This window comes from Oryctolagus cuniculus, chromosome 3 (assembly GCF_964237555.1).
Source record: "Oryctolagus cuniculus chromosome 3, mOryCun1.1, whole genome shotgun sequence".
Classification (NCBI taxonomy): domain Eukaryota; kingdom Metazoa; phylum Chordata; class Mammalia; order Lagomorpha; family Leporidae; genus Oryctolagus; species Oryctolagus cuniculus.
Genome location: NC_091434.1, coordinates 142,277,810 through 142,289,532, shown reverse-complemented (window position 1 = coordinate 142,289,532; position 11,723 = coordinate 142,277,810). Strand labels below are relative to the sequence as shown.

Genomic DNA, 11,723 nt, shown 5'->3' with positions numbered 1-11,723 from the left:
ATTAAATATTTTTTAAAATTATATAAAAGACTTTAATACAAAATAGAAACTAGGTTTCCTTATACAGACATACCTCATTTTATTGTGCTTTACAGAGATTGCATTGTTTACAGATTGCAAGGTATTGGCAACTCAGCATGCAGCAAGTCTATTGACATTTTTCCAACAGCGTGTGCTCATTTTGTGTCTATGTCATATTTTTTGTAATTCTTCAATATTTCAAACCTTTTCATTATTATGTCTGTTATAGTAATCTGTGATCAGTGATCTTGATGTTACCATTGTAATTATTTGGAGATGCCACAAATGACACCCATTAAGACAAAGAATTTAATAAATGTTGTCTGTGTTCTAACTGCTCAACTGACCTTGGGCCTCTCTATTTCCTATGACACAACAGTATCGAAATTAGGCCAATTAATAGCCCTACAGTGGCCCTCAGTATTCAGGTGAAAGGAAGGGTTGCATGTCTCACTTTACATCCAAAGCTAGAAATGATTAAGCTTAGTGAGGGAGGTATGTTCAATGCTAGGATAGGTCAAAAACTACGCCTTTTGTGGCAGATAGTCAGCCTACTTCTGAATGCAATGGGAAAGTTCATGAAGGACATTCATGTGCCACCCAGTGAACACAGAAATGAAGTAGTCTTGGGGTCAGCATAGTGGTGTACCTGCTACACTGGCTCTGGCATGCCATTTCGGTGCTGGTTGCTGTCCCAGCTGGTCCTCTTATGATCCAGCTCTCTGCTTATGGCCTGGGAAAGCAGCAGAAGATGGTCCAAATTTGGGCCCCTGCCACCCATGTGGGAGACCAAGATGAAGTGCCTGGCGCAGTCTTGGCTGTTGTAGCCACTTGGGAAGTGAACCATTGCTTGGAAAATCTCTGACTCTCCCTCTTTTGCATAATTTATTTCAACTAAATAAATATTTAAAAAAGAAATAAACAAACTGGCCTTATTGCTATTCAGGAGGAAGTTTTAGTGGTTCGTACAAGAGATTTATTAGCCATAGCATTCCCTTAGGCCAAAGCTCAATCCAGAAAAGGCCCTAATTGTCTTCCTGTCTATGAAGTCAAAGAGATAAGAGAGAAGGGTGCTGCAAAAGAAAAACAATTAAAGTAGCAGAGGTTGCTTCTTGAGGTTTAAGGAAAGATGCCACAACCAAAACATAATAGTGCAGGGTGAAGCAGCAAATGCTGATGGCAGAGCTTCACACAAGTTATCTAGAAGATCTAGCTAAGATCATTGATGATACCACCTGCCTCTCAAAAAAAGGAAAATTTAAAATGCCTTATAAAGGGGGAGGGAAGTAGGTTTCTTTTTTTTTTAAAGATTTATTTATTGATTTGAAAGGCAAAGTGAAAGAGCAGTAGGGGGGGGTTGGGGGGTAGGGAGTTGGGGAGAGAGTGTCTTTCCATCCACTGGTTCACTCCTGAAATGGCTGCGAAGGCTGGAGCTGAGCAGATCTGGAGCCAGGAGCCAGGAGCTTCTTCCAGGTCTCCCATGCGGGTGCAAGGGCCCAAGGACTTGGGCCATGCATGCTCTACTGCTTTCCCAGGCCATAGCAGGGAGCTGGATCAGAAGTGGAGCAGCTGGGACTGGAACCTGCGCCCATATGGAATGCCAGCACTGCTTTACCCTCTAAGCCACAGCACCGGCCCCAGGGAAGTAGGTATTTAGCCTAGTGGTTAACATGCCTCCATCTTGGCAGAAAAGTGGCTGGGTGCAACACCATCCCATATGGCACCAGTTTGTGTCTCATTTCCAATTCAACTTTTTTTTTTTTTTTTAAGATTTTATTTATTTGAAAGAGTTACAGAGAGAGAGAGAGAGAGGTCTTCCATCTGCTGCTTCACTCCCCAGATGGCTTCCAACAGCCAGAGCTGCGCCGATCCGAAGCCAGGAGCTTCTTCTGGGTCTCCCATGAGGGTGCAGGGGCCCAAGGACTTGGGCCATCTTCTACTGATATCCCAGGCCATAGCAGAGAGCTGGATCAGGACTAGAACCAGCGCCCAAATAGGATGCTGGCACTTCACGCCAGGGTGTTAACCTGCTGCACCACAGCACCGGCCCCTCAACTCTTAATTGCCTGGGAAAGCAGCGGAAGAAGGCCCAATTACTTAGGCCCCTGCCACCTACGTGGGAGATCCAGATGAAGCTCTTGGCTCCCAGCTTGGCCTGGCCCAGCCCTGGCTGTTGCGACCATTTGGGGAGTGAACCAGCGTATGAAAGACCTGTCTGTCTCCTCCTCTCTCTAACTCTGCCTTTTAAATAAATAAAATCTTAAAAAAAAAAAAAAAAAAAAAAAAACCTACATCTCACATTGGAGTATCTACATACAGTTCTCAGCTCCAGTTTCTCTCCAAGGCTGACCTGGGGTGACAGTGATGATGGCTCATGTCAGTGCATTCCTGCCACCTAAAGGGGGACAGGGTTGTGTTCCTAGCTCCTAGCGTCAGTCCCAGTCCAGCTGGAACCTTGACAGACATTTGGGGGAGTGAACCCCTGAATAGGAATGTCTCACTGTCGCTCTGTCTCTGCCTCTCAAATAAGTATTTTTAAATTTTCTTTAAAATATCACTGATGAAGGTGGCTATACTAAACTAAACTCTTTAGTGTAGACTAAACAGCCTTATATTGGAAGAAGTTATCATCTAGGACCTTCATAGCCAGATAGAGGTCAATACCTGGCTTCCAAGGACAGACTGTCAATTAATGCATCCAGTGCTCAGCTACCATTCCAAATCTTAGGGCCCTTGTGAATTACATTAAATCTACTCTGCCTCTGCTCTATAAATGTGAAAACGAAGCCTGGATGACAGCGGATCTGTTTACAGCATAGCTTGCTGAACACTTTAAGCCCACTATTGAGACCTACTGCTTGGAAAAAAAGATTCCTTTCAAAACATTACTGCTCACTGAGTTGTCTTGTCACTCAAGAGCTGTAATGGAGATGTGCAACAATATCATTTTCATACCTGTGAAACACCATTCTGCAGCTCAGCGATCAAGGAGGAATTTCAGCTGTCATGTCTTACTATTTAAGAAATACATTTCAAATAGTCAAAGGTGCTATGGACAGTAAGTCTTCTGATGACCTGGGCAAAGGAAGTTAAAACTTCTAGAAAGGATTCACCATTCTAGACACCATTAAGAACATTATTGATTCATGGAAAGTAGTCAAAACAGATGACTTTGAGGGGTACAATACTTAAGTAGAGAAAGTAAAAGTAACTGCAGATGTGGTAGAAATAGCATGAGGATTAGAATCAGAAGGGTAATTTGAAAATGTGACCGAATTGCTGATGGAACTTGAACAGACCCTGAGTTGCTTATGAAGAGCAAAGAAAAGTGGTTTCTTAAGCCGGCGCCGCGGCTCACTAGGCTAATTCCTCTGCCTTGCGGCGCCGGCACACTGGGTTCCAGTCCCGGTCGAGGCGCCGGATTCGGTCCCGGTTGCCCCTCTTCCAGGCCAGCTAGCTCTCTGCTGTGGCCCGGGAGTGCAGTGGAGGATGGCCCAAGTCCTTGGGCCCTGCACCCCATGGGAGACCAGGAGAAGTACCTGGCTCCTGCCATCGGATCAGCGCGGTGTGTCTGCCGCAGCGCGCCGGCCACAGCAGCCATTGGAGGGTGAACCAACAGCAAAGGAAGACCTTTCTCTCTGTCTCTCTCTCACTGTCCACTCTGCCTGTCAATAAATTAAAAAAAAAAAAAAAAAGAAAAGTGGTTTCTTGAGATGAAATTTGCTCCTGGCAAAGATGCTGAAAACAGCGTGAAACACGGCATCAAACCATGTCGATTGCATAAACTCAGTCAACAATGCAGCCGTAGGGTTGAGAAGATTGACTCCAATTTTCAAAGTTCTGCTGTGAGCAAAATGCTGTCAAACAGCATGGCATGCTACAGAGAAATCTTTCATAAAAGGAAGAATCAAGCCATGTGGCACACTTAACTGATGTCATATTTTTAGAAACTCGCACAACCACCCTAACCCCTTCAGCCACCACAATGCTGATTGGTCAGCAGCTGTTAACATCAGGGTAAGACCCTCCACCAGCAAAACAGGTTACAACTAAGGCTCAGATGACCGTTAACATTTTTTAGCAGTATGTTTTAATTAGCTTCATATTAAGACAATGCTGTTGAACACTTGATAGACTACAGTATATACAAACATAATTTTGTATATGCACTGGAAAGCCAAAAAAAAAAAAATCTCATGACTTGGCTTTATTGTGATGTTCACTTAATTGTGAAAGTCTAGAACAAAACCCACAAAATCTCTAAGGTGTAAGTCAGGGATTCACTTTTTAAATTATAAAAATATACATAATTTGTTCTCACCTCTAAGATAACAACTTTGGATCCTTCAGATACTTTATTGAACAAGTGCACCATATATTAGGTGATACAAAATGATATTTGAGGATATTAAATGATCAAGGAAACTCCTAACTTCTACCTCATGGTTCAGCTAAAGTCCAGTGTGTACCTAGCCAGTACGATGTGAGCAAGCGGGTACAAGCAGCAGAGAGAACTGGTAGTACACCAACCACCAGATGAAGGGAGACGAATGCAGTCAAGGCAACAAAGATAATATTTACATGGCTTTGAAGGCGCTGCACTGTGGCTTACTGGGTCAAGCTGCCGCCTGCAGGGCCAGCATCTCATGTGGGCACTGGTTCGAGTCCTGGCTGCTCCACTTCCGATTCAGCTCTCTGCTATGGCTGGGGAAGCAGTGGAAGATGGGCCAAGTCCTTGGGCCCCTGCACCCACGTGGAAGATCTGGAAGAAGCTCCTGGCTCCTGGCTGCGGATCAGCACAGCTCCAGCCGTTGCAGCCATCTAGGGAGTAAACCAGCAGATGGAAGACCTCTCTTTCTCTCTGCCTCTCCTCCTCTGTGTAACTCTGCCTTTTAAATAAATAAATAAAAATCTTTTTAAAAAATGGCTTTGAAAAGAGAAAGAAGTTTGCATCGTGTTGTGTTCCAGATTATTTCCTCAGCAAAGGCAAAGAACTGGCAAGTACTGTCAGCCCTTCTTATCCACGTGTTCCACAGCCATGGAATCAGCCAGCCACAGTTGGAAAATATTCAGAAAAAAATTTTTTTTCCTTGGCTCTGTTTCCTAAGCAACTTCTCCCCTGTGGCATTTGCATTGTATTAGGCAGCATAACTAATCTAGATATGATTTAAAGGCAGTATGTGAATGGGTTATATGTGAAGGCTATGCTTTTTTCTACAAAGAACTTGAGTATCTCATACTTTGCCAAAAGAGGGGAGTCCTGGAACCAGCCCTCACTGGTACGGAGGGATGACTGCACTGCCATCTGGTAAAGCTGTAAACTGGGCACATCAGATGGAAGAGCTTGTGGAAAAGAAGGAAAACACTGTGAAGACTTTCTGGTGTAATCCTAAGCATTTGGCCTTTATCCTTTCTAGGAAAGGAGTCATGCAGTATTTCTAAGCAGAAGAGTGACAATCATACCTGTCCCACAAATGTTAACCTGCTGGTCACAGAACAGAGTGGCCTTTAAAACTAAAGGCAAAAGCAGAGGATTATAGGCAACCTAATTCTCTAGTAGTCTAAACATCTTTTAAGTTGTTTTAAGAGTGTAAGTGCAACAAAAATCCACTGTGACTGCCTGTTGCTGTGGATTCATTCTGAGAGGAGTGCAGTGGGGGCAAGAGGCACAGAGTCACCACACAGACCCCGGGAGTCAGGTGAGAGCGGGCCAGAGGTGAGCAGCCCGTAGACTTGCTTTTTTCAGTTGGTACAGCAGCTTATATAGCTGAGGCAGCCAATCCGGTCAAGGGGCAGTTTATGCCCTAACAAATCACAGCCTGTTGCCAGGCAGGCTCCGTTGCCAGGTGGTTTCCCAGGGGTTTCTGAAGCCATTCCTGAGTAACTGATGCTTGCTTGCCAGTGGTCATCTTGGCATGGCCTTCTCATTCCACCACAACTAATGGGACAGCAAAAGTAGATAAATTGTAAATATGTTGCAGACAGGTGTTTCACACAGCAGTTCAGATGCCACTTGCGACACCCAGCTCCCATATCACAGTGCCAGGGCTCCAGTCCTGGCTTCTGATTCCAGCATTCTACTAATGTGCACCCTGGAAGGCAGCAGGTGATGGCTCAAGTAGTTGGGGCCCTGACACTGTATGGGAGTCCTGGAATGAGTTCAGGGGTTCTGGCTTCAACCTAGCCCAGCCCCACCCTTGGCAAGCATTTGGGAACTACCAGCATATGGAAGGGTCTGTGTGTGCATGTGCATCTGTCTGCCTCTCAACATTTCTAGGGTCACTCAAAATCTCATAAATTGGACACAGGCGATAAAAACAGAAAAATCGTGTTCTATAAAATGACTATGTAGAGAGTTCACTAATCACCAAATTAGGGAGGGAAGGAACAGCTACACTACATGGTAAGGCAGAAAAAAAGCCAAACCAGTCATCAAGAGTTTTAAGGAGTGAATGAATGATTAAAGTGCTATAAGAATTAAAGAAATACCAAGAAATACTGCCAATGGATTTGACAATCAAAAGGTGACTGCTGAGACAATCACTGCAGTTGAGTGATTAAATAGACAAGATTTTTCATGTAAGAATCTGGCTCGGTTTAAAACAATAATTTCAAGAAAACTAAGGGGAGAAGGTCAAACTATCTGTCCAAATAGACTATTCAACACCACATTATGCCAAGTATATGTGACTGACTTGCCTCTGAATCTTCACAGGAAAGCAGAGAATAACATTTTAAAAATACACATTAATTCTAAATTTCAAAATGTATAGAAGGATCCAGAGTTCACGTATTTTAAAAAATATGTATTTGAGAAAACAAAGTTCATTCCCATCTGCTGTTTTACTCCCCAAATGCCCACAAAGCCAAGGGGCCGAAGCTGGGAGTCAGGAACTCAACCCAGGACTCCCAAATTGAGTGTCAGGGACCCAGCCACCCGAGCCATACCTGTTATTTCCCAGGGTGTGCATTAGCAGTGAGGCAGGTGTCCCAAATGGTGTCTCAACCATTAAGCCAAACACCTGCCCCCAGAGTTCTCTTTTTTTTTTTTTTTACTTTGCAGTTCTTGGTAGGCAGATCATAGTAATGAAACATATAGGTAGTGAACTGTACTTTTAATTTCTGGTAGACATAAATTCTACCTGCCCATACTTTGTCCTCAGCTCGTCCACCTTTCCTGCCTGTGTCTAAGTCCAGGAAGAGCTGGAGGGGAAGAGGAAGGGAAACGCAGTGCTTCTCCTTTCCCTGCTCTCCCAGTGGAGACAGGCTGTAACAATGTCTTCAGACTTAAAAGGGAAAGACACTGCCTTTCAGTTCTGTGCGCCATTAAGTTCTACAAAAAGGGGCACTTCCACCTGCAGGCTGCGGTGGGTCCCACAAAGAGTGCTGAACAAAGAAGCCAGGCAAGATCAAAGGAGTTGCGGCTCTCTTGAATTGTCCAAACTGTCAGTTTGTGTCATGAAACAAACAATGCGTTCTAAAACCAATAAAGCTTTGTTTACATATCAAAGTGGTTAACATCATATTGTGGAGTAAGAGATACTCTACCACCCTTAAAGACTTAAGGTGCATCATGTCTCTTGTCAGCAGCCTAAAAGTATTTTGAGAAGAACCGCACTTCTCTCTGAAGCAGACCTGGCTGTGCCTCGGTGGAGCAGGGGAGGCATTCACCATGGCACTCCCAACACACGTAACTAAGAGTTTGGTGGCCCTAAAGTAAACCTCGATACTCTCCTCTGCGGCCATGAGTCAGCTTCTGGTTGCTAGTTTTTAAAAGAAAAGATTTTCAGTTTGGAATCATTTCCAAGACTTCACAATTTTAAAGATGACAAGATTAAAATAAAATGTCAAACTTATGAATAATTACAAAACAAAGGTAAAAAGATTATGGTTATCAATCTTAGTATTTATTGAAAGGTGGAAGACAAGAAAAATACTTCTTGGAACTCCAAAAACAAATATCGCACCTTTGCCAAGTGTAAATTTTGAGTTTTGCTTTACATGACAATAAACCTATTCAAAAAAATAATTGAATGCTATTTTACCAAAAATGGTGCTAATTTATTATTTACAAAAATCTTCTTACCTGCCATAAGTATTTGGGAAAAAACTGCTTTATGTTTAGGAAAACTAATAAAATACCTTAAAGACTTAACCTAAGAAATAAAATAATCTTTACTACCCTCCACACGCCTAACCCTCCAGAAAGTTATAGGATGAATGAAAATATGTAGAAAGAGTATTCCAACAAACTTACACACAGAGGAAAACACACATGCACACACACACACACACATGCAGTGTTAATAATGTTGAATGAACCTAATCTTTATTTAGAGTCAACAGCCTTGATAACAAGGAAGATAATGAATATGGCTTTAGTAAAGTTTGCAACTAAATATCAGAAATACTGAATTTTTTTGCTAGCTAACCAGCTAACCTGAGTAAGGAATATATATATTACTTAGATATCTACAAGGGTCTAAACAAAATTAGGGGTAAAAAAGCACTGTAGTAGACACCACAGAGGTATCTTAGTTTTTAAAAGGTTTGTATATCCATTTAATAATTTGCATAACAATTATTCTATATAGTTTATGACCACATAGAAACTATATCTTAAGTGCTTTATTTAGCTGGTCCAAGAAATCAGAAACAAAAGCAAAAACCTTATATTTCAGATAAAGAACTGGAATGTACTAACTAGGAAGCCATTAATATAATGCAATATTAAAATAGAATTTATAACAAAGGTAGTCAACAAGTTTTCAGATTCCATCTGATGAAAATTTGTAAATTATAACCCGTAAGACAAGGAACATAAGCATTATTCAAGGCTGTTTCTTGACATCTTAAGCCCAAGATTTATACTCCACCTCCACAGAGATGTATGCATTTTACGAAACAATTTTTCAAATTACGGATATTTGACTATAGCCTTTGCAGGAAACTAGATCTGTTTTATATATGCCTCCCTTGAAGTTAAAAGTTTAAGGCTCGTATATTTTGGAGGGACACCCTAAAGATATTTTCTTATAGTACAACCTCAGTGCACCTATGTATATGCTACTGGAAAACAAAACAACAACAAAACCCAAATACACGCCCTATTAAATGTGTCACCCTTCAACTAAAAAATAAAACATTTTAGCATCCCTTCCTATTTCTCAGTACTGGTTTATTAAGAACTTTTGTCTCCCAACAAGTTAGGTGCAAATCCATAAATTTAACTTAAAAGAGAAGATTAAATAGGTGGGAAACAGGATGAGACAAGTGACATGTAAAACAGAACCCCTATTTACATTATCATCATTTGTGCCCTCCTTATCCCATGAGATTTCCTATGTTGCAAACATACTGATTTCCTAGAAACCATCAAGACTTCCTAAGACATTTGCCTATTTTTTTTTTAATAAAATTGAGAGCCAGAACTGCAGTTAATTTTTGTTCTGGTGAAATGCTTATTTCTAAATGGCTTCTCTCTAACCAGAAACAATGAGCAGTTTTGATCAAGGGTACCACAAGTGAGGCCAGGACAGAAACCACTGAAACACACACAACAATAGTAGCCCCAAAGGAAAAATAAAGAGCCCTAGTTAAAAGTCACTCACTAAAGTATGGGCCCAGAATAATGCCAAAAATAAAATAAAACACATTTGCAGTGAGCAGAGCTCCTTTTATCAATGCATACATCAGAGGCTCTTGTCTGACTTTCCTAACAGTAGTGGAAGCAGTCTGAGAGTGCTTAAGCCCAGCATCAAAGAGATTGGTTTTACTCATCTGTACACACTGTCTTGTTTCCTACTGCAGTGTCCTTTAGAGCTTCTTTTGAAAAGGAAGTGTTACGAGTTGTTTGCCTTGCTAAGGTGGGCAGGAGATCCTGAGAACGATGAGGTAACACAGTATTCTGTTATATCTTGTATATACGGCAATTGAGTCATTGTCATTGCCCTTATGTCATGATTTTGTGTCTGCCGTATTTTTTTTTCGCATTTTGGAAGAAAAATGTAAAAGAGGATTGTAACTGATTACAATTAAACTTTCTGCAGCTAACCATATCTTACTTAGCTACCACTAAGTACAACACAGATGTTTATTAGTAAGAAAATCTTCTAAACTTATTCCATATAGAGCAAAAGAAATTTCCATTAGGGATATGTAATCTGGCCACATGATTAGATAGAAGGGTTCGGTATCATTAATATACCTTGTTTACCCCAACTTTCTAAAACTGTTTCTACTAACTAAACTGCTTTCTTAATGTTGCATATAAATATTTAAAAATGTATTCCAGGGAATAGGGCTAAGAAGTGTCACATATTCATCTTATCAGCAACATAAGAAATTACACAAAATGATATACATATATACATTCCCATACATACATACACACATATATGCTTTCATAACTGAATCTTGGTTCTTTTAAAATGCTTGCACAGTGTGAGAATTTAAATATTTACTAGATTTGGATGCGTACATTTACACTTCATTACCACTCTAAATGGATATATTAACAGAGAAACATAATATATCAAACAAATGATTTAAATGAATTGTCAATTTGTCTTTGCAGACCCAACAGGAAACATATTTATTATTATGAACCTTTATTGAGTGGCTCACATCGTATAAATCACACTAAAAAACTTTTTAAAGCTATTTACACTACAGTGCTGACACATTAAAATGAAAAAAAAAAAATTGGTATAAATAAGCTCTATGGAAAAGCCTTAAGTTGTCAAAAAAGAATTCTGGCTCATATTACAAAATATATATGTTAATGTCAGCTCTATTCTAAAACTTGTAACTCCAACTCAAATGATTTTTTAAAGACTCTTTTATGTTTAAACCTGCAATGTTTACAGTGCAACTGGCCCTAAGTGCTTCATACTTCACAGTTATGGACAGGCACTGAGGAATGTTACAAAGCTACATAAACTATATTTTGTAACAGATGTGGGAGCAAGTCCTTGGCTTGCTTTCAGAATTCATGAATCTTTATTACATTATTAATTAAAAAAACACAATTCTGTATGTACAAACTTAGCACAAAATGTCATCATCTTTTCCATCTTGATTTGAATGTGCTGAACTAGGTTGCCTTGTATCTATCAGATTTATGAGGCTTCCAGGGCACAATTCTTCCTTTGATTCTTTGCTGCTGTTTTCAAATTTAGAATCCACATCAATTTTAAATTCTGTAAATTGAACATGATCCAATTTTCCTTTAACATTCTTGCCATCCATATTATTCGATGCTCTAGTCTTTTCAGAAATATTAACATTCCCAGGTTCCTCCTTGATTCTTACAGAAGCAATGGGTTCGTGTTTAGTCTGCTGTAATTCATATTTAGAATGAAGTTTGTCTGAAAAACCAGAATCCACAGAGGTTTTGCTCCCAGCACAACGCGTGCTGTCAGGGTGAGGTCCAGGAACTGATGATGAGCAGTCTGGGGAAGTGCCTGTTTCATGAGTAGCTGTGTTCTGAGAAGTGTCCTCCTCTGAGTGATATAATTTGAGCCGAACATGCCAGGCTAAGCTGCATACAGCTGAAACTGTCTTGAACTGATGAACAACATTCCTTGGAATAAAATAAATGTCATTATCATACAGCTGAATCCTGGCATATCGAATGCCTTCCCTCCTCAGCTGATTAAGTTTTGCATCATCAACCCATTGGACACACTAAAAAAAGAAAC

At 40.6% G+C, this 11,723-nt stretch overlaps 1 protein-coding gene across 2 annotated transcripts in view; it reads right to left on the bottom strand.

The window, feature by feature from the left end:
- Positions 1–7,906: 7,906 nt before the first annotated feature.
- Positions 7,907–11,723, bottom strand: part of RSBN1L (round spermatid basic protein 1 like) — an 80,233-nt gene continuing 76,416 nt past the window's right edge. For both annotated transcript variants that reach the window (XM_051849725.2, XM_070071195.1), the window contains one exon: positions 7,907–11,709. In XM_051849725.2, coding sequence (XP_051705685.2) covers positions 11,068–11,709 — 642 coding nt within the window. In that variant the 3' untranslated portion in view covers positions 7,907–11,067. The remainder of the gene's footprint in view (positions 11,710–11,723) is intronic.